Source organism: Corapipo altera, unplaced genomic scaffold (genome assembly GCF_003945725.1).
Source record: "Corapipo altera isolate COAL_440 unplaced genomic scaffold, ASM394572v1 60354, whole genome shotgun sequence".
Classification (NCBI taxonomy): Eukaryota; Metazoa; Chordata; class Aves; order Passeriformes; family Pipridae; genus Corapipo; species Corapipo altera.
In genome coordinates this window covers 242,306-266,139 of record NW_020885075.1, presented here as the reverse complement: position 1 = coordinate 266,139, position 23,834 = coordinate 242,306, and the positions used below count along the sequence as shown (strand labels likewise).

General features: G+C 41.6%; 1 protein-coding gene across 1 annotated transcript in view; it reads left to right on the top strand.

The window, feature by feature from the left end:
• Positions 1-23,834, top strand: part of LOC113960000 (small conductance calcium-activated potassium channel protein 2-like) — a 187,077-nt gene that overhangs the window by 53,093 nt on the left and 110,150 nt on the right. Inside the window, exon 4 of the mRNA XM_027669316.1 lies at positions 3,245-3,386. Coding sequence (XP_027525117.1) covers positions 3,245-3,386 — 142 coding nt within the window. The remainder of the gene's footprint in view (positions 1-3,244; positions 3,387-23,834) is intronic.

Genomic DNA, 23,834 nt, shown 5'->3' with positions numbered 1-23,834 from the left:
TTTGTGTTCTTTTGCCAATACACATTATCATCAAGGCTAGACTTTGCAAATGAAGATTTGGGAAGGGCTCTACCCACATTTACTGCAAGTGCGCTGGTGGCTAAAGAGATCAATGCGAGATAGACAAGATTGGTTGCAAAAGGCACAACAGAAAGACTCCTTGGATGGTATCGGCAAGAGGTGATTCTTTCTGCGTTGTCTTTTCTTTTCGATGGTGATCCTGCATGCATTCTCAAAAGAAGCAGTAGAGTTATGGATAGTGTGTCTCCAGACCTCCCGATTGGAGGCCAGAGTAGACCAGCGATGGAGATCAATGTGACCAAGGTTGAGATGTTGCTTCAGGGAGTCCTTGTATCTCCTCTTTGGGGCTCCTCTCTTGCGACACCCAGTGGCAAGTTCACCGTAGAGCATGATCTTAGGCAGGCAACAATCCTCCATCGTGGAGACATGCCCTGCCAAAAGCAACTGTGTTCTCAACAACACGACCTCAATATTTGTAACTGTTGCCTGTTCTAGAACAGATGTATTAGTCACATAATCTGACAAGTGGATGTTTAGGATTGTACGGAGACAGCGTTGATGGAAGCGTTCTAGGAGTCGCAGGTGGTGGCGGTAAATGACCCATGATTCGGACCCATATAAGAGAGTGAAAGCACAATGACTCTGTAAACACTGATCTTGGTACTTTTCTTCAAGTGTTTATTTCACCAGACTCTTTTATGGAGTCTTCTTAAAGCTCTATATGCCTTTGCTAACCTATTGTCTATCTCTGCATCAATCTTACCATCCGAGGAGATGAGGTTACCCAGGTAATTAAACTGTTGGACTGATTTGAGCTCTGATTGGCCAATGGTGATATGGGGATGATGGAAGACTTCCTGAGGTGCAGGTTGATAGAAAACTTCTGTCTTCTTTAAGCTGTCTTCCAACCCAAAAAGCTCAGCAGCCTCTGCAAAGCAGGATGCTAAACACTGCAGAGTTACTTCTGTGTGAGTGACAAGGGCGGTGTCATCAGCGTAAAGCAGTTCACGGACAAGATGATTGAAGGTCTTAGTATGGACCTTCAGTCTCCTTAGGTTGAATAGGCTTCCATCGGTACGATATTGAATGTAGATTCCATCTTGATCATTGAGGTCTACCGTACCCCTTTGGAGCATCATGCTGAAAAAGATAGTGAATAGCGTTGGTGCAAGAAGGCAACCTTGTTTCGCACTATTGGATATTAGAAAGGGCTCAGAAAGTACATCACCATATCTGACTTGGCCGCGTTGATCCTCATGAAGTAAGATGATCATTTTAAGGAACTGGGGGGGACAACCTAAACGTTCCAAAATCTGCCACAGATCTTTTCTGCTCATAGTATTGAAAGCCTTGGTGAGATCAACAAAGGTTACATAGAGACCTTTATTCTGTTCCCTACACTTCTCTTGCAGTTGTCTGAGAACAAATAGCATGTCTGTGGTACTCCTTTTGGCTCTGAAACCACATTGACTTTCAGGAAGAAGTTCTTCTGCTGTAATGGGTATTAGTCTGTTCAAAAGTATTCTTGCCAGGATCATGACTGAGCAAGGTGTGCTTGGTGAGCAGTTCTCTTTTTCCTCAACAATTCCTAGATCGCTTGATTGTTTTCATCAAACCAGTCCTTGTTCTTCTTGAGGGAGAACCCTAAGGATTCTTCAGAGGACTGCAGGATGCTGTTTTTAATATGTTGCCAATGTGATTCAGGAGAGGGATCTATGGAATGATCCTCAAGCCTAGTTTGAAGGTTGACCTGAAAGCTGTCTCTCACTTTAGCTGATTGAAGATGGTTAACTTGGAGTGTCCTCCTTGGAATACCGTCCCTTTTAGGTTTGAACTTAAGGTGGAAACTAAGTTTACAGCGCACAAGTAGACGATTTGTTTGGCATTCTGCATTAGGCATCAGACGGGTGTGGTGAACATCGCGAATATCTCTCTGTCGCACCAAGACATAATCAATGAGGTGCCAATGCTTAGATCTAGGATGCATCCAGGTTGTCTTCAGTCTGTTTTTCTGCTGAAAGATAGTGTTGGTGATGGTGAGCTGCTGCTCCGCACAGAACTCTAGCAGAAGTCGACCATTATCGTTGCAGTTTCCAACACCATGTTTGCGTAATATTCCTTTCCAGGCTTCAAAGTTCTTTCCTACTCTGGACATATATCCTTTAATAAAGGGTTGTTATTTTTCTTTTTTCCATACTTCTTCGATTGGAACCTCTTAATTTCGGATTTACAATTGCTGAGGGAGAGGAGTTTGGTCTACCTCATAACTCACCCTCCTTAGTAAAACACTTCCAGTCTCATTAAACTGAGACAGTGATTTTAAAGGACTAACCAAGCAAAATAAAGAAATAATGAGGAGGGGAACTGAGGCAGAGAGCCAAGCAATACCCAGTTACTGTATAACCAAGTGAATTGTCTTGAACAAATTCATAAGGCAGTCATTCAGAACTATAGGGTCTTCAGGCAGAGAAGCCCACCAAAGACTCCTGAAGAAGCCCCTCCAAAACCTTATAAGGATATGTATATATGCTAATAGGTGTTGAGAAATGTCTAGAATATGTAACAGGAATGCAGGGAACTGAAAATGAATAATCATGTAATGTTGACATAAAAGCTGTAGTGGAGGTACCTTGGTGTGCATTTTGGCGAAATTATGACCAATGCACCTGACGCCAAATAAAGAATGCCTTGACTTCTAAAACTCATTAACAAGTCTTAGAGGTTTTTTTCAAGTGCCACTTTTAGACAACAACAGTGTGAAAAACAGAGAAGGTTTTGATGCTGTGCAAACACTGTTCAACAATAACTAAAATATTAGTGTGTTATTGATACTGTTTTGGTAAAAAATCCAAAACACAGCACCACATGAGCTGCTTTGAAAAAAACTCTATCCTAGTCAGACCTAGTACATATATACTGACCGTAACCCCCATCCGCTCTGCGATGCTTGGGACAGGTAGAGGAGTCATGATTAAAGGAGTGAAACTAAACCTGGAAAATGGGGGATTGGGTGGGACTTGAGTTTTTAGGTTTTATTTTTGTTTCTCATTACACAAACTTTTTTTGTCCCCTGCTTGCTGAGCAGGGAGATGTGAGCGGGTGAGTATTTGGCTGTTAGCCAAGGTCAATCTACCACACACCAGCTAGTGAGATTTCTTTCTGACAGCACAAAAATCTAACAGAACTTTTCATTATAAAGAAATTATTTTCTTTTTATTTTCAGGTACCATGATCAACAGGATGTTACAAGCAACTTCCTTGGAGCAATGTGGTTGATTTCAATAACATTTCTATCCATTGGATATGGTGACATGGTACCTAATACATACTGTGGGAAAGGGGTCTGTTTACTCACTGGAATCATGGTGAGTATTTCAGAATTTATTTACCTGATATGAGATTAGGTTTGTTGACATTAATGTCCAAACTCATGGTAGTCAGAAATATTTATTTGATAACTTTTTAAGTATATACACTTACTTGTACCATTCCATGGTGTCTCATTCCATGGTAATGGAATGTAAGGCTTTCATCCTCTGTAGGTGGAATGAAGAGCTGCGTAATAAAATAGAGAGAAACAATTCCACCCTGATGCCATTCTCAGCTTCAAAATCTCAATAGTCTTTCATTCAGTGTTAGTATATCACGTCTTCTTGACTGTCTTTCGAGATGTGTAATTGGACCACTTCTAATAACAAACCTACAGCTCTGATATTTACTTCTTAATGAAGTTACTTGCAGATGTAGAATTGTGATGGTGGCTAGTCTCCTAAAGTGTTTAGCTTGTGCATAGTTTCCTCCATTGTTTCCTATGTCTAATAACATATGGTCCATAATTTTCAATTGTTTTAAGTGGATTTATGCAGTGCATTTTTCATTATAAGAGTTTTCTGTTACTATTGATTTCATTGTTAGACCATACATATTCAGTACTTCATATCTAATTTCAATTTTTTGTGTTGTAGTATTTTATCCAAGTTAGATAGGGAGTAGGGCAATAAATTGTAATGGAAATTTCTGCATGTTTACAATAAATTAGAAGCAAAAAAACTCCTGATCCTACCACTTTTATTTGTATCAAGCTCCAGTGTAAATTTCCCTGTGAGTGAGAAGTTCAGGATGGACATCATACATAATATATATGACAGTAAGATCCATTGATCATAAAAGTAATGCAGCTTCAATATCTACCTTCTATTAAAAGAGGCATATTGGGATTATGGTTGAAAACAAATGGTGGCAAGAAGTTTCTCTTTTTGAGCAGATGTTTTAGTAAATCTATTGTTTATAAAAGTATGTATTTTATGTTCAGAGAGTAAAACATTTTTGTAATGTTGAAGACTTTTTTTCCAAATGCTTCTTTTTTATTTTTTAACATCTGACAGGTTTCAGGTCATTGACCTTTATTGAGAAAGCCTTCCAGTAAATTTTGGTAGTGTCAAATGCATATATCTTTAAATACACAGTTTGCAATCTGGTGAAAATACAGGTGGAAAACACAGGGATTACTCAGAAGGCTTTTCTAAAGGCTGTTGACTAAACTCATATCTGCTGTCTTCTGGGGTATTTGTCTTTGTTCTTCATTCTGAGCTGGATTTTGATGCCAGATAGAATAAAAAGTGGCCATAAGTTCATTAGGAAAAGAAGAGAACATGCAACATATATTGATTGCCACAGGGATGTGCAGAACCCTGTTATAATTCTTTCCTTCTTTCCAAACATTGTTCAGAAATAAGAAACAAATGCTTCAAAATGCAGATATTAGATCATTATCCTTCCTCATTATCATCTCTGACTACATCCTTGACAACAGATCTCTTGACAACAGCTAAATTCTAGGTTAACTTGCCTTGAATATTTATTCAAAACAAATTGTTCATCATTCTTGGCGTTTTCAGTATGAAAAAAATTACTGTAACAGAAATCTTAGAATTTCCAAGCCCTGCAGAAGTGCAATGAAAATGTTAGTATTGATACCAATAATCCATGAGTTTCACACTGCTATTGGATTTATATTGATGCAAATGACAGCAGCATCTCGACTGGTCTTAAAATTTTAATGGTTGTGGTTTGGCTGTATGATTTTATTATGATGAAAACAAGGTAAAAATAAAATATCAGAAACAGTCTCCAGATTACTGAAGTTTTTTCTATGCGCTCATGAATGAACCACACAGAAGGTGAAATTCTAATCTGTATTTTTCATTTTACTTATGACAGCACCATTTGAAATCAGGTATAAAATTATTTACAGCATCTGTTTCCATTGCTTTAGTGAAAAGTTACAGTAGGGGTTAGTATATACTGATTACATACATAGCATTTCTTTTTCACAACTGAAACAAGATCCCTTTGAAAATTAGGTTTGTAAAAGGTACAGATGATATTCACCTTTGTGTCTTTGATTGTTTTTTACGATTAAAAATTCTGCAGCTACATTTGAAGTGGTAAGGTTCCAAACACTCGGTAATACTTACATAGTCAGGATTGCATGAGGAGTTTGGGATAAATACCTCCAGAGACAGAAAACAGTCTTAACAAAGACTTAACGGGTACTAGGTGTCTGACAGTAGTTAAAACAGTAATGAAAATCTGACCCATAATTAAATTTTAAAGGACATCAGCAATATGACTTTGGCAAGCTGACATATTTGAGAAGAAAATTATGAAGCAATGTAAAAATTTGGATGTTGAAATTACTACTTTTTCTTTGGTAAAGGATCTGAAATATATGAAATGTGAAACAGTGAACATATCAATGAATATACCCTCCTGCCTAAACTCCAAGACCAAAGTTCATAGTTCTTAAATAGGATTCTTTAAAAACAGTTATGTTTCTAAAACTTTTATAGTAACTAATTCACTTTTATTGTGGAAAAGATGTGATTTCAAGAGGAAAAATTTAATTCCCTACCATCTAAAGTAGCAAGTAGATTACTGTGATTAATACCCAATACCACTGAATTTTTGCTTTTTGATAAGACCCCTGTTAAAAAGTATAGAAGGGAAAATAAATAGAAATACTTACAAATACACGTTTAAGTTCAGGGAAACATCTATAAATGACTGGTTACAAGAGTGGTTACACAGATCATTAAAAAGTTAATAATGGTTTTGCAGAACTGGTGGCCCAAGGAGGACTCTTTTTTGTGTCTTGACCCCATAGAAGGGAGGGAGTCCAGGTATATCCTGGCTCTCTTCCCACTTTTGCCTCAGGAATTGGTTTCTGTGGGACGGAAATTGAAAAGTAGACTTTTTGCAGTCTGCTTATGGCATCAAGTTGTGCTGGCTATTAAAATTGAAGCTGTTGCCATCTTGCGACACTGGTTCAAGTGACATGTTTTAAATTTTCGTGGAAAATGTAAAAAACTTTGCATATTATTCTGATGATACTAAAAGAAAATTAGCAGTTGAGAATCATTAAGAGTAATGTAGAAAAGAAGTCTAAGTAATGTATTAGAAAAGTTAAAATAAGAAAAAATAAAACTGTGAATCATTTGTATTTGTGCTGAAAGATGAGCCAGTGGGGAATAAAGCCAGTCTGATTGAGCAGGGAGCTTTCACTGGAACTCAGGGGGAGAAAAAGAGGATGTATCACCTTTGGAAAAGGGGGTAAGCAACTCAGGAAGTGTTTAAAGATGTTGTTAGGTCATGCAGAAGGAAAATTAGAGAGGCAAAAGCTGAGTTAGAACTTAATGTGACCACTTCTGTAAAGGATAATAAAAAGTGGTTTTATAAATACACTACTAACAAAAGGAGGGTGAAGGAAAACCTCCATTCTGTATTGGACACAGGGGGTTAAGACAGTTTAAATGATTGCATGATCCAGTTTGAGGATACAAAACTGAATACTTTATTTGGCACAACTCTTGATTTATATAGGGTTCTGGGAAAGGGTTCTGTTGATAACTGGGGTTAAAGGTCTGGGGAGATATTTCTCTTCAAACAGATAAACAGATATTTCTTTATCACAATTACAACAGGAGATAGGGTAGGCAAGGTGGTAAAAGGATTTTCGTGGAGACAGCAAGTCTGCCTAATTAAAAGATAGTATAAAAATATCAGGTGGTATATGTAAACAAGTTTTCCTTGTCTGTGTTTAAATTCCATGGTTTCTGGCTAAGATAATTTCTGATCTCTGCAGTGTCATCTGCCCCAACAACTCCCCTTTTCTTGTTTTCAAACTGCAAACTTGAAGCCTCCACGAAACTCCGATTAATCATACGCTGTATACAGGATAGTAAACAGGGAATACAGAGCATAATACAAAGAAATACAAACAAGTCCATTTATATTGCTGTAAATGCTTTCTTTAACCAAGGTCCTATACTAAAAATAACGAGCCAACTAAACAAACTATCTAAACCTTGATCATTATTTTCTTTGAGCTGAGCTGAAAGTTTCTTCAACTTATCAATACTTTGTTGTATCGATTCTGAATTATCGCTGAGATTCATACAACAAAGTCCTTCAAATTCTTTACACCCATGTCCATGAGCTAATAACAAAAAATCAATAGTTGCTCTATTTTGCAAGGTTACTTTTCTTACTGAGTCTACATCGGTTAATAAGGCACTAATAGCTGAGCTGGTGGCATTAGCTTCTTTTGCAAGCCAACGGTCAAGTCTATCTAAGGAAGTCAAGGCATGTGCAGTCCCTATGCCTGATATGAGGCTGGCAAAAACTCTCTTTGTTGGGCCCCAAAAGTAGACATTAAAATTACAGTCTGGAGCATAAGGGTCTATCTGCGGGTAATTTACTGGGGTTAAACGGTGTTAGTTTTCCAAATGTACAAGGTCCACCCTATGCCTTACCAGGGATACCTCTCCATACTCTTTGTTCACAAATTAAAAATAATCCATTGGGCAAGCCAATCGGATGTGGCTCAGATTTAATGGTAGTTGGGCTGGGTAGTTTACACCAAAGCTGTCATTTTGATAAACTCCTGGAGGAGACACATCAACTGCCAGTGGATTTTCTGAATGCGGGTCAGTAGGGTAAAAATGAAAACAAAAGGGGGCAGTTAAACTGCCCATTAGATCTATTTCTTGAGGTTCTATGGGGAGGGTAGGAAAGAAATCTTTATATTCTCCCTTTGGCTGTTTCCCTCTTTGCCCTGATGTATCTGTACATTCTGTCAAGGGTGTATTGTAAGTGTTAAGGTAAGAACAATGAGGTATATATGTATTTAAGAAGGCCATCCATTGTTTCTTGGAGAGTGGTAGGCCTATGAAGAATGTGTGAAATGGATCTGATGGAGTAGCTACGGACAGGCACAGCGTGTCAGTTCCAGTCACGTTGGCGAGGGTCACCCAGACGTTCTGTTGGCTGGGGATGGTCCAGTCAGGAGGCATTCCTGTCACTAGGAAGATGGTGCAAGATATGACCGCACAAAATGCGAAGGTACCCATTGTGGTCCTTGATCTGTGGAAATACAAACATAACCTTTTCTCCAGGTTATCAATGGATGAGGACCTTGCCAATGCCCTGTGCTCAGGTCTTTAAACAACACTTCAGCTTTACCTTCCATCAGGTTGTGTGCTGGAATAAAGTGGCATTGAGCTGGGGCAGAGTCCCCAACTAAACGGTTTAAAAAATTAAGTACATATGCTTTATTTAAACACTCCTGAGGAGTCAACTCTGCACTCTCCCTTTTCTGTTTTTGTAGCATTTCTTTGAGTGTACGATGTGCACGCTTGATTACTGCTTGTCCAGTAGGAGAGCATGGGATTCCTGTAACACGCTCAATGTCCCACTGGGCAAAGAACTCATGGGTATGAGCAGATACATAGGAAGGTCCATTATCAGTTTTAACCTGTTTGGGAACACCCCTATGAGCAAAGGTTGTAAGGAAATGGTGTTGAACATCACAACTCCTTTCACCAGAATGAGCTGTGGCAACTAAAAATCCAGAAAAGGTGTCAATAGAGACATGCACCCATTTTAATCTGCCAAAAGATGGTACATGCGTAACATCGGTTTGCCACACTTGAAGTGGTTCTAGTCCTCAGGGATTAACTCCTTCTGGAGTTAAGGGGGTGATTTACTGACAATCTGGGCAGAATGAAATGATAGACTGGGCTTGGTCGAATGTAAGGTCGAACTGTTTTTTCAAAGCCTTCACATTCTGGTGGAAAAAGTTGTGTGACAATTTAGTTTGTTCAAACAATTGGGGTACTATTACAGGTCCTGCCGGGCAATGCGGTGTGAGAAGGCACATGCACTATAAAAAATGGAGACTGTCTGTTGTTAACCACGAACATTAACCTTTGAAATAATGCAAACAGCGGTTTGTTACTTATTTCTTTCCCCAAATCTTCGTTCGCGAAACCCAGTCATGACTTATTTCTTTGAGATAGGAATGTTCAATGCACTGGACAATGCCAACCACATATTGAGAGGTTGAAACTATGTTAAGAGGGCCCTGAAACAGCTTTAGGGCATGGACAACTGTGGATAATTCCACAAGTTGTGGTGACCCGACTACACGGTGTATATCATTTTACCATACACCATCTTGTTGCCATACCACTGCAGCTTTTCCAGTGCGCCCAGAGCCATCAGTAAACACAGTTCGAGCATCCGATAAGGGGATTGGGGACCAATGCGATTTCAGCTTCAAGGGCAAGTGGTTTAGTTGCTGTAAAAAAGAACAGGCAGGTAAGTGAATACTCAGTTGCCCATTATAATCAATTATGACAGTCTGAAAATCCAAACTGGCTTTTTCTAACCATTTTAAGTTTTCTGTTGTTAAAGGTAAGTATATTGTGTGTGGGTCACACCCTGCAAGCTCCCAACATCGAAGCCATCCTTTCTGGAGAATTCGTGAAATCATTTCTGCTCGAGTCATTACAGTTTTTGGAAATTGATGTGCTAGAAAGACCCATTCCCACAAGCAAAAATCAGAATTGTCTTTAAACAGTTGACTCAAAAGTCCAAAAGGCTGAGCAGGTCCCATTAGGACAACTAAAACTGCTGGTTCATCTAAAAGGCGACGATTGCCTTGACATAAGTTCAGTGTTTGTTCCACAGCATGCAAGGAAGCCATTGCTTCTGGTGTTAATTGTCAAGGAGAAGTTAAGTCTGGGCATCCCTTTAAGAGGGTAAACAACGGGTGCAATTCATCTGTAGTAATGCCTAACACAGGTCGTAACCAATTGATAACCCCCAGTAATTTCTGCAGGTCATTAAGGGTTTGTATGGATGTTTTTAAGGAAACATGTTGGGGTTGAATTGCTGTTTGTGTTATTTTCCACCCTAAATAATGCCAAGGGGCATCTTGCTGGATTTTCTCTGGTGCTATTTTTAGACCATAGGTAGTGACTGCTGCGATTATGGTTTTCAGCACTAACTGTGTCAATTCTGTTGTAGCCGCACAGACCAAAATATTGTCCATATAGTGGTAAATGTAGGTTTCTGGATACTGTTGATGTACAGGCAATAATGTTGTGGCTACATATAATTGACATATGGTTGGACTGTTTCTCATTCCTTGAGGCAACATTTTCCAGTGATAACGAACATAAGGTTCGCTGGCATTTAAAGTTGGCACAGAAAAGGCAAATTGCTTTGCATCATTAGGATGTAAAGGAATTGTAAAAAAACAGTCTTTCAAATAGATGATAATTAGTGGTCAATTCTGGCCACGGAGAGGGGAGACCTGGTTGCAGGGCTCCCTTGGGTTCAATAATATTGTTAATGTATCTTAAATCATGCAGTAAGCACCATCTGCCATTCTTTTTCTGAATCACAAAAATGGGGGAATTCCAGGGACTGGTCGTAGGGCATATATGCCCTGCATCGAACTGTTCCTTAACAAGCAATTGAAGTTGTCGCAGTTTGTCCTCTGGAAGAGGTCACTGTTCCACCCAGACAGGCTGTTCTGTTCGCCAAGTTAGAGCGGGGACTAGTTGCAGTTCAGTGGTCGTTAGGACAAATTTGTGCTGAGTCCGATTCCCCATTGTCCCAAAGCATCTCGACCCCACAGGGTAAGGGATATATTTAAAACATAAGGATGAACTGTTGCCGAGTGACCTTCAGGACTGGTAATTAAAATTGAGTGCAGACTCTCCTTTGGTATTGTTACCCCTCTGACCCCCCTCACAGCTTTGTCTGGCTCAATGAGTGCCCAAGGGGGGGCCACACACAGGAAGAAATTACAGTCGGCTCTGCTGTCTGCAAATCCGTTAATATGTACTGTCCCCTTTTTTACAATATTAAACAATTGACAGGTTAAAGTCGAGCGCTGAGCAGACAGAGGTTGTGCCCAGGAGATAAAATCATCTAAGGGCACTAAGTTATTTCCCGTTGAACCAAAACCTTGGTCCCCTCTTATTTGATTACTGGATACAGGGGGGTAGGCATGAATGAGAATTAACTGAACAATAAAGGTACCTTTTTCAATACGGCAAGGAGGCATAGGAGTCCAAATCATCATCTTAATCTCTCCCGTATAATCATAGTCGATGATTCCCAGAAGCACAAAAATACCGAGAGGAGTTGCTGATGAATGACCGATTAATAATGCACTACAGTTGTTTCCTGGTGGACCCTGGACCCCGGACCCCTGTTGGAACTACTTGCATGTTAGAATCATGTAGTTTCACTGCTGTTGTGGGGGCTAAATCCACCCCGGTGCTGCCTGAGGTGCTTGCTCGCAGGGAGCTGGTTGGTACGAGTGACTGGGTTGAAACTCGGGAACATTTGTTGTCATTGCGCGGGGTCCCGACGTGTTCACCATCAAGTTTCCCGACTGCTTTTTACCCCTTCCCTGTGAAGGAAGTAGTTTACCTTCTCGTGTAAATTTTGAGCAGCACTCTTTAGCGTAATGAAAACCTTTGCAGCAACGCGGGCATAAACCAGGTTGTTGGGTCGGATTTTTTCCCGGACACTGGTTTTTAAAATGTCCCAACTCCCCACAGCCGTAGCACAACAGAGACGGAGATGATGCTGTTAAAGTGGAAAATGCTTCAGCTAAAGCAGTAGTTTTATGGGATTGTGAACCCACATTTTGGCAGGCTCGGAACATTTCCGAAATTGTGGAGTTTTGTAAGGTTTGTAATATTTTTTGGTAATCTGCATTAGCATTTTCTATTGCCAACTGTTTGAACAAAATCTCTCCTGCCGTGTCATTATCAACTTGTTTGTCATTGCATCTTTTAAACGATGTCCCTGATGAATAGTGACAAAGGACTGAGGAGCCGTCCCGACCTCTGGAACTTTACGAAAAGCCTGAAAGGCTAACTTTTTTGCTTGGTTCAGTACTTGAACTGGTAATCGAGCTTGCGCCGCCAGGGCAACGCGTGGTCCCGTTCCTAGGAGCATTTCCATAGTAATTGCAGGTTGTGTTGTTAAATTGCTTAGATTATTTAGATTGGTTACATTTTCTATAACAACCTTCGCAACCAAATCTCTCCATTCAGTTTCAAAAATAGTGAATTGCATTGCAGTGAGAATCATTTTTGCAATTGCTTTGCAGTCGTGCGGAATTAAAGGAGGCAAATACATTCTCTAAAAGTCCCGTTGTAAAAGGAGCAGTCAAACTATAGTCAGTGACAGATTTTCGCAATTCTTTCAGGACTCGGTACAGAATGTTTTCCCAGCGAGGGGCTCGGTTTGGTTCATATACCACAGGAAAAGCCTGCAACATTTGCACATCTGCGGCAACTGCCTCCTGTTTCGTTTGAGCCCATCTATCAGGGAGATGTAAATTGGGCTCCTTTTCAGAGTCAAAGGGATTGAAATCCCATGAATTTTCATTAGAGTCTCGGGTGGCAGGTTTTTTAGAGGTTTCTGGTGACGACAGTGCAGAGAAACTGCTGCTATTTCGGCACCCCCCTTCCCCCTGCTGCAGTTCAGTGTGTATCAGTGGCGGGAGGGGGGGGGGGACACACACAAGGGCAAGATCTCCCTCTGCCACTTTTTCTGGTGGACGGCCGGAATCCTCGGTAACAATAGATTCAGAGGGTAACGACTTTTTAGCTATGTGGGATTTTAAAGTCTGGAAGACTGCCCTCCAGGTTCCCAGAACACAAGTAGCTCTTTTGTCTCCCTTTGTCGCAGAGTCCCACAGCCTGACACCAATGCGATCCCATTCCTCGTTATCAAAGACATAAGCAACATTCAACCCAGGATGATTTTGTATTGCCCACTGCAGTAAGTTTTGCAAAGAAAGATCATCTATTTCGACCTCATGTTGTTTAAGGAGGCATCTCATTAGTTCAAACCACGACATACTCTCATGGAGAACCTGGCAGTTCATGTCTTGGACAGGTGCACTCTTTGGTGTGTTAAGAACTGGTTGGATGACTGGGCCCAGAGAGTAGTGAATGGTGACACATCCAGTTGGCAACCGGTCACTAGTGGTGTCTCCCAGGGGTCAGTGTTGGGCCCAGTCCTGTTTAATATCTTTACTGATGATCTGGATGAGGGGATCAAGTGTACCCTTAGTAAATTCACGGATGACACCAAGTTGAGTGGGAGTGTGGATCTGCTGGAGGGACATGAACAGGTTGGATCGATGGGCCAAGACAAACAGTATGAGATTCAACAAGACCAAGTGCCAGGTCCTACACTTTGGCCACAATAACCCCCTGCAGCACTAAAGACTGGGGGCAGAGTGGCTGGAAAGCTGTCCAGTGGAAAAGGACCTGGTGGTGCTGGTTGACAACTGGCTGAACATGAACCAGCAGTGTGCCCAGGTGGCCAACAAGGCCAATGGCATGCTGGCTTGTATCAGAAATAGTGTGGTCAGTGGGACTAGGGAAGTGATTCTTCCCATGTACTTGGCACTGGTGAGGCCGCACCTCCAGTTCTGTGTCTAGTTCTGGGCTCCTCAATTCAAGAATGACACTGAGGTGCTGGAGTGAGTCCAGAGAAGGGCAATGAAGTTGGTGAAGGGTCTGGAGTTCATGTGTAGTTCATGTCCTTTGAGGAGCAACTGAGGGAGCTGGGGTTGTTTACTCTGGAGAAGAGGAAACTCAGGGGTGACCTTATCACCCTCTACAACTGCCTGAAAGGAGGTTATAGCCAGGTGGGTGTCAACCTCTTCTCCCAGGCAACTAGCAACAGGATAACAGGGCATAGTCTTAAGCTGTGCCAGTAGAGGTTTAGGTTGGACATCAGGAGGAATTTCTTCACAGAAAGGGTGATTAGACATTAGAATGTCCTGCCCAGGTGGAGTCACCGTCTCTGGAGGTGTTCAAGAAACTACTGGATGTGACACTTAGGGCTATGGTCTAGTTGACCTGGTGGTGTTCAGTTATAGGTTGGACTCGATGATCTCAGAGATCCTTTCCAACCTAATTGATTCTGTGATTCTGCTATTCTGTTCTGTGATTCTATGATTCTGTATTCTTGAAAAAATAAGATAAATATTTTTAAAAATGTATTCATGCTGAACAATTTATTTTGGATCTTGCAAAGAACTTAAATATGTGAATCTTTAATGAAAATATTAAAACCATGCAGTACAGAGTTGGTAGCACTGGTAAATACAGAGATTATTTACTGGCAAGAGAAACTGTACTGGGTACCTCTCTAAATCACCTATCAGTGTTTTTCTGATGAGACTTCACTAGGAAGCAGTCTATTCAGACTATGCAATTAATGCAGACTAGCAGACTATGGACTAGGTAGATGAAAAATTGGATAGTAAATGTGCCTTCTTCCTTGTCTATACATTAATTAGACCTGCAGAAAGTGATTGATGAATCATGAGTGTCATCTTCTATATCAGAACATGATATAGAATAGATGAGGAGACACATCATTTTCACCAGGCTGTGCAACTTGTCTGAGTTTTGGCTACCCACTGAATATGCAGTGGTTATCAATGCATATCCACTACATCTCTCAGTTCCTGGTCAGCAGGCTGAGCTCAACTACAGGTCTAGCACTTTATTTCTACTGTTATTAACTTCAGTGGTACTGCTTATACGTGGATAGTATTTTCAAGCTGCTTAACAATTTTATAGAGTCAAGGTCTTGGAGTGTTTTGCCAATTTTTCCTTGCTTTACGAGGAGTATATAACGAATCATAGAATAGAATCATAGAAGCGACTGGGTTGGAAAAGACCTCAGAGATCATCAAGTCCAACCCTTGATCCAACACTGCCATGGTTACTAGACCATGGCACTAAGTGCCACATCCAGTCTCATCTTAAAAACCTCCAGGGATGGAGAATCCACCACCTCCCTGGGCAGCACATTCCAATGTCTGATTACTCTCCCTGTAAAAAATGTTTTCCTAATATTCAACCAAAACCTCCCCTGGCACAGCTTAAGACCATGTCCTCTTGTCCTACTGCTGGTTGCCTGGGAGAAGAGACCAACCCCCACCTGGCTACAACCTCTTTTCAGGTAGTTGTAGAGAGTGATGAGGTCTCCCCTGAGTCTCCTCCAGGCTAAACAACCCCAGCTCCCTCAACCTCTCCTCATAGGACTTGTGTTCGAGTCCCTTCATCAGCCTTGTTGCTCTTCTCTGGACCTGCTCCAGCACCTCAAAATCCTTCCTGAAGATAACAAAAATGTAAAGAAGGGAAGTAGAAATTGGTAGAAGTAAAAGGAGAGGCAATCATGAGAAGCTATGGGATGATGCATTGACTGTGGGATGGGAAGAACTGGAATTAATGAATTAAGTATTAAAAATATATGAAGAATATGGGGAATATTGAATAGGTCCTGGTCTAGTATGAGAATGGGGAGTTTATTCGTCTATATTAAAAGTCATTACATTTGGAAAAATAAGTAAAAGTAAGATAAAATTGATGACTTACAATTAACTTTTATCACAAGATGCACAGAATAGTTGGCTATAGTTTGAATGAAAATTGTTTTCAATGAAATAGATATCCTGTAGCATTTTCATGTTGGTCTCACTGTTGACTGAAATTGCAGCTTAAATGTTTCTCATTGAAATGAATTCCAAAGAGATCATTAAACCTGTCAAAGAAGCAAAGAAATTATGAGGATATTCCTAAAGTTGCATCATAGAGGTGGGTGAGGAGATTAGGTGTTTCTTTTGGAAAATGTTTAAGTAGCATCTTTTAACTATCAGATCTGAACCCCACCCATGTAGGTGAATAATTCTTCTTAGAACAGTCACAATATAGTCAGTGTGTAAAATCTAGTCTTCAGAATACCAACTTTTTAATTAAAATACTGAATTAAAAATTGCTCAGATACAATGTTAAAACTTCTCTTATGGCAATTTTTAAAGTCCATGCAGAAGTCTGCATTTGGTTTAAAAGAATTGCAGGTCCTTTCCTACACGTGCTAAAAAAAGCCACCAGAATGAAGTCTTTATGCTGTACAACAAGGGCAACTCTTCACAGTTCTATATAGATCATAGTTCTATAGAATCAAATAAAACATTCACCCAGAAGCTCTTCTTTTCATCCTAATAGAATAGGGAAGATTTTTAAGTGTCAGAGGACAGGAATATGTTTCCAATTTAGATCTAATTAGAAATTATGGTGGCATTTCATCAAGTTCAAAGACAGTCAAATACTGACTAAAACAGCAGTTCCCCCAAGATATCTTTTTTCTATTATAAATATGACTGGACCTGACTAAGTTATAGAAAACAATTTGTTTTGTTTTGAAAAAATGTAACTTGGTTTGGTTCCATATGCAATTACTTTGAATTTTAATGCAACAATTTTTTATATAGTTTTACATGTATTTTCATGAAACCTTTTTATTTACACTGCCTGGGTTGCATGATTTTCCATGCAGTTGTTGGACAAGAACATCCTTGGTAACCATCATCCTGAAACATTAAACTAATGTTTATTATTTGCATTATAGGCTGTTCTGTCCGCTGGTTAAAGACCATCAAATTTCACCTCTTTGCTCAGAAAAAAACCTTTTTGCATACCAAGTGATATGGTTTGAAGTTGGCTCCCTGCCAAGTCTCCAAACCTTACCACAAGAACCCCCCCCCCCCCCCCCCAAACTTCAGGGAGAAGAGGGAAAAAACAACCAAGAAAACCGAAATGAGAGAGAGACAGCTAAAGCAATATATAAAAATATATTTACACTTATGTTACAGTTATATACAATTGAAATATATATACAATTTCACAAGGGAAAGGGAAGGGGGAAGGGAAAAGGAACAAAACCAAAATAAAATATATATATATCCCGATTAGTAGCCCAATATCTAGCAACTAAAAGAGTTAGCAAAGAAATATCTCACTACTCTCCTTGGGACAACCGAGAGTCGCTCTGGAATGATCGACGGCAACCTCCGCCTCCCAAGGTCGGCAAGGCCTAACCAGACCTCACTCCCCAACCCGAAAGACTCAACAGCAGGGAAAACCTGCACCTCCAAACCGCCAGAAGGAAAGAGAGCAAAGGCCTTTCCTCCTTTCTTATAGCCTGGCTTACGTAAAAATCGTAGGGAATACTGGGTAAATCTGGACCCTTCCTTGGTTACAAACTGGTCACCAAGGAAGGCCTAGACCAAACTACCACACCAAGTGAAAAGATTTCAATGTGGTTGTCATGATCTCCAGGGCGACTTTCAGTTGTTTTGATCACTGAAGGTTTTCCAGAAGCCTAGCTATCAGCATGCATTCAGTTCTTGGGTTTGTCTGAGTTATCACTACCATTGTACTTCCATTGTAAAAGAGAGTGTCTTTGTTTTATAAACCATTACTTTCTATGCTTTCATAGGACCCTTTCCCAGTATTCATCTTGCATTATTTAAAAAAAAAGTTTCCTTCACACATCTCCTGCACCAGAACCCCTTAATGTGTCCAGGAGTATCTAATCAATTTCATAATTTGTATATGAGATTTAATAATCTTCATATGATTTTTATTTTGCAACACAACTAAAAACCTTATAGACTAATGAAAAGTAAGGGAATCTGTTAATTTGCTGTATTAGAGATTAGAAGTTTTTTAAATGTTGAAACCAAATTCTAGTTGTGGTACAAGCAGACAAACACCACTGAACACAGCAGTAGTCAGAAAAGTATTGAATATATGAAAGTATAAATAATGCACAAATATTTTAACTCACATTTTTGGCTGAAATGGTATAATTTTCCTATTATTCATTCTACTCTGTTTTAGTGATGCAACAGTATAGGTCTCTCCCAGTAAACAACGACAATTTTGACAATGCATTTATATGTGTGGTGGGTTAACCTTGGCTAGATGCCAGGTGCCCACCAAGCTGCTCTATCACTCCTCTTCCCAGCCAGACAGGGGAGAGAGAATAAGATGGAAAACAACTCGTAGGTTGAGATAAGGTAGTTTACTAAAGCAAAAGTGAAAGTTTGTGCTTGCACAAGCAAAGAGAAAAAAAAGGTTCATTCTCTACTTCCCATCAGCAAGAGATGTTCAGCTACTTCCTGGGAAGCAGGGTTTCAGCACATGGAGTGGTTGCTCCGGAAGACAAACACTGTAAATAACGAATGCCCCCCCTTCATCCTCCTTTCCTTAGCTTTTATATCTGAGTTGACATCATATGGTCTGTAACATCCCTTTGGTTAGTTTGGGTCAGTTGGCTTACTTCTGTCCCCTCCAAGGACCTTGCCCTTGATTGGGGAGGGGAAGGAATGTTGAGAGCCAGTGCTCATGCTGTGCCAGCAGTGCTCAGCAGTAGCCAAAACACTGGTGTGTTCTCAGCAACTTTCTAGCTACCAATGCAGAGGACAGCACTGTGAGAGATGCTATGGGGAAATAAATTCTGGCTCAGCCAGACCCAATACAGTCTCCACCCCTTATTCCATACCATTTGCATCATACTCAGATCCCACATAATTTTATACATATGTATTCTAACTATTCCATTGTATTTATTTCTCATTACTGAAATCCCTTCTAACCAACACATACAACTTAAACTACATTCTTAAACCATCTTTAGACCCAACATACAGATTTATACATTTTCATTTACTACTATCCCCCATCCTTTCACAGATAGATATTATTTTCCCATTTTCATGGGCTTCTTCCATACCTCCAGATCTCGGGCTCCATTCCATCAGGATGGGTAGTCAGGACAGTAGAAGCAACACAATCGATTGTTGGGCACCGACACCAGCCCAACTCGGATCATTGTCACAAAATTTATTCTTCATTGGCATGTTACTTTACTTCCTGCAACATACAACACAGATTATATTCCTCCCTTTCTCAAAAACTTCCTCTGTCGTGTTTCCCCATACAATGATATCATCAATATATTGTAGGTGTTCCAGAGCTTCCCCCTGTTACAGTGCAGTCTGGATTAGTCCATGGCAGCTGGTAGGGCTGTGTTTCCACCCTGGAGCAGTCGATTCCAGGTATACTGGACACCCATCCAAGTGAAGGTAAACTGTGGCCTGCACTCTGTTGCCAGAGGGGTTGAGAAAAATGCATTACAGATATCAATTGCAGCACCACTTGGCTGCCTGTGACTTCAGTTCATATTGAAGTTCCAACATGTCCAGTACGGAAGCACTCAGAGGCGACATGACTTCATTCAGGCCACGATAGTCTACTGTCAGCCTCCATTCTCCATTAGACTTTCACACTGACCATATGGGGCTGTTAAAAGGGCGAATGGGTCCTGTTGATCACTCCTTGGCTCTCCAGTCGGCCAATTAGCTTATGGATGGGAATTATGGAGTATTGGTTGGTGCGATATTGCCGCCAGTGCACTGTTCTGGTGGCAACTGGCACTTGTTGGTCTTCAACTTGCAGCAATCTCACGATGAAGGGATCTTCTGAGAGGCCAGGCAGGGTAGATAATTGTTTGATCTTCATTGTATTCATGGTAGCTACACCAAAAGTTCATCAATACCCCTCTGGATCTTTGAAGTATCCCCTCCTGAGGTCGTCAATGCCAAGGATACAAGGGGCCTATGGACCAGTCAAAATGGGGTGCTTTTCCCACTTGTCCCCTGTTAAATTCACTTCAGTCTCTATTATAGACGACTCCTGGCTTCCCCCGTCACTCCAGAGATCCAGATGGGTTCTGCACTCCTGTGTCTTGATGGCATCAGTGTGCACTATATCTCTATATCTCTGTGGATCTGATGTGCCAGGCCATCGAATCCACACAGTCCAGTAGACCTGATCATCCCTTTCCTCCTCCTGGTCGAAGGCAGGGACCCTCTATTCCTGTTCCTGGTCAGAGTATCCACTGTCTGAACTTTGTGATGCCGGACCACAAGTCCCCTCAGTAGGATCAAAGGAGGTGATTTCAGTCCTTTTATGTCTTGGAGATCACTGATTGACTTCTTGTGTCTCTGCAGCAACTACAGTGACAGTCTTCCTAGTTGACCCCTTCTTAACAGCTCTTTTCCCTCTCAGTTCACATACATGGGCTTCCAGCTTGAAGGTGAGTTCACCATCCCACTTCCTCATGTCTTCCCCTTGGTCATGCAGAAAGAACCAGAGTTCACCACATGGTCTGTGCTGGGGGCTTCCTTTCCCTCTGACTGGGGCAGGAGGAGACTGATCTCTTGGGCTGCCCCTGAGAGCCGAGGTGCTGGCCTGTGGGGATGTGGAAGTACCCATAGTTTCTTCTATGTTTCGAAGACAGGAGGACGTCACTTCTTCAGTTGGAGTATCCATTTGCAGGTAATACATTGCTATCAGGCTGTTGGAATATGATGCAGGAGCGCTTTGAACCACCTTCCTCCACATAACCATTGTGCAAGGGGCATCCTTTGGATTCTTAGGGACGTTATCACTTCTTAGATTACTATAAACGATATCCAGCACTGCTAATTCTCTCAAGTACTGGATACCTTTTTCTGCACTGGTCCACTTTCCTGGGGACTTCACAAGATCTTCCTTAAATGGATACCTTGCCTTCGGGCTTAAGAGAAGTTGTATCCAGACACTTTAAATTGCTTGTTCTTTTCCAATTCTTCTTTCAACTTCCTAGTCTCTAGCAAGGGATCCCAGCTGTTGGGTTTCATGACCTTCCAATTGCTGACTATCAACCCCATTATCCCAGGATCGAAGCAGTCAGACAGAAATCTGCTCAACTGGCTGACCGCTGGAATCTTTTCACAAGTCTTGAAGTTCTGATGAGGTCATGGACCAGGTAACTTTGTTTTCCTGTTTGCTTTGTCTCACTCCTTTCGATTTTTTTGTTGAAGGACTGGTTTTTTGATCTGCCCCCTCCCCTCCTGATTCTTCTTCTTCCTCCCTTACTAATCGATGATATGGACCTGTAGCTAGCCTTATCTAACGGCAGAGGGGGGTGGACAGAATGCTCGTAGATCAATATGATCGGCAAAAATGTCCCCTTTATTAGAGGAAAGACAGCTTATATACTGCTAATGACACACAGTTCTTGTTCACACTACATTGGATACATAAGGAAGACATTCTTTGTTGTCCACTGCTAATTGGACCACAGCAGGTGTCCATAAAACTTGTTTACCTGCCAAAAGAACTCCTCCTTCACTTTGGCACAAGGTCTGCAGCCATATTAGTGGCGTAGTACTTTTTACTGTCTGCACCAGGCCATGCCAAGGCGAAGTTGACAGAAATGCAATAGAAATTGTTCACACAATTGGCATCCTCCAACACTTATCCATTTTTTCTTTTTCACTACTGGGGCAATTACTGTAGCTGTTGTCATTTGAGTTCCTATCTTAGCCATAGTGATCCTCCAATGCGCAGGCCCGAAGGCTTTACCCACATTTGCAAAGCCCTGTAGTGACGGGCGAGGGTTGAAAGAGCAGGTGAAAGATGAACTGGAAGCCGCAGACCCAACCCTGCATGCAGGTGGTTCAGGACATTGGTCATTAGAGACTGACCCCGGAGATGACAGTCTCTTTCGGCAGCATCCTGAATGACCAAGTAACCTTTTTCAAGGAGAGCACTGCTTGTTCCACTCGCAGAGGGGCCTAGAAAAGGTGGCCTAAACAAAGTTCATCTCCACTCTTCACTTGGTTGGTTAACCACGGCCAACGGGCATCTTCTTCTAATGTGGTCACACAAAGATCAAGAGACAAAGGCATACACCTGCCTTCAAAGGTGCTACTCGATAGCTACTATTACTACAGCATGCAATATATATATAACTGCCTTTGTCTCGCCCCATGTTCGGGTGCCAAAAAAAGACTGTAGGGGGTTGGCTGCCGCGGTCCGAAGGGGGGATGGGGCTGTGGCACAGCATGGGCTCAGGAAACCAGGTAGGGTGCAGGTAGAATCCTTTATTGAAGTGTGCATGGGGTTCTTTATCAGCTCAGGAGGGGAAAGGGCCAGGAATTGGGGCAGAGCATGAGACAGACAAGCGGGGAAACAAATCAGGATGGGGACACGAGCAAAAGGGGGAGGAGCGTAGGAGGAACCGGGGAAGGAAAGGGCGAACGGGGGCTGTCTCCTCTCTGCAACTTCTCCAGCCAACCAGTAGAGAAGCAGGGGAACAGGGAAGTGAACAAGCCTGGACATGCCCGGGAGATACAAATTCTGAGGAAACATACAATGTGTATATACATAATAACTGTAAAGTCTGCATCATAAAGTCCTTTCAATCGCTGTACATATTTTTCCACTTCTGACATCATTCCCATTCTGATTCTCGGTCCTCGACAGTTGGTCTTGGCTGGATGCCAAGTACCCACCAAGCCACTCTATCACTCACTTTCCCAGCCAGACAGGGGAGAGAGAATAAGACCAAAAATGGCTAGTAGGTTGTGATAAGGCAGTTTACTAAAGCAAAAGCGAAAGCTTGTGCACACACAAGTGAACTGGAAAATAACTCTACTTCCCATTAGCGAGCAATGTCCGGCCACATCCCGGGAAGCAGGGCTTTTAGCATGCATGACAGTTTCTCAGCAGGCAACCATTGTAAACAACAAATGCCCGCCCTTCCTCTTCTTTTCCTTAGCTTTTATATCTGAGTTGATGGCATATGGTCTAGAATACCCCTTTGGTTAGTTTGGGTCAGCTGACCTACTTGTGTCCCCTCCCAGGATCTTGCCCTCGATTGGGGAAGGAATGTTACAGTACTGATGCTGTGCTCAGCAGTAACCAAAATACTGGTGTGTTCTCAACACCTTTCTAGCTACCAATGCAAAGCATAGCACCGTGAGGGCTACTATGGGGAAATGAACTCCATCTCAGCCAGACCCAGTACAATGCCTCATTACCTAAGGTTCTTAACATAGTCTTCAGCAGCCCGTTATACCTCTCAATCTTCCCAGAGGCTTGTGGGTGATAAGGGATGTGATATATCCACTCGACGCCATGTTTCTTTGCCCAAGAGTTGATGAGGTTATTTCGAAAGTTAGCCCCATTGTCTGATTCAATTCTCTCTGGGGTACCATGTTGCCACAGAATGTGCCTCTCAAGGTCTAAGATGGTGTTCCGAGCAGTGACCTGGTTTACAGGGTATGTTTCCAGCCAACCAGTCATTGCCTCCACCATGGTGAGTATGTAGCTCTTGCCTTGGTATGTTCGTGGCAGTGGTCCAATGTAGTCAATTTGCCAGGCCTCACCATATTGGAAACCCATCCATCGCCCTCTATTCCAGGGAGATTTTACTCGCATGGCTCGCTTAATTGCCACACATTCATGAATAATGTGTGTGATGGTCTCCATGGTCAGGTCCACCCCTCGATCACAAGTCCATCTGTATGTTGCATCTCCTCCTAGATGTCCTGATGTTTCATGGACCCATCAAGCTATAAATAGCTCACCCTTCTGCTCCCAGTCTAAGTCTACCTGAGCTATTCCAAGCTTGGTAGCCTTATCCACCTGCTCATTGTTCTGATGTTCTTCAGTGGCGCAACTTTTGGGCATATGAGCATCTACATGATGCACCTTCAGAGCCATGTTTTCTACCCA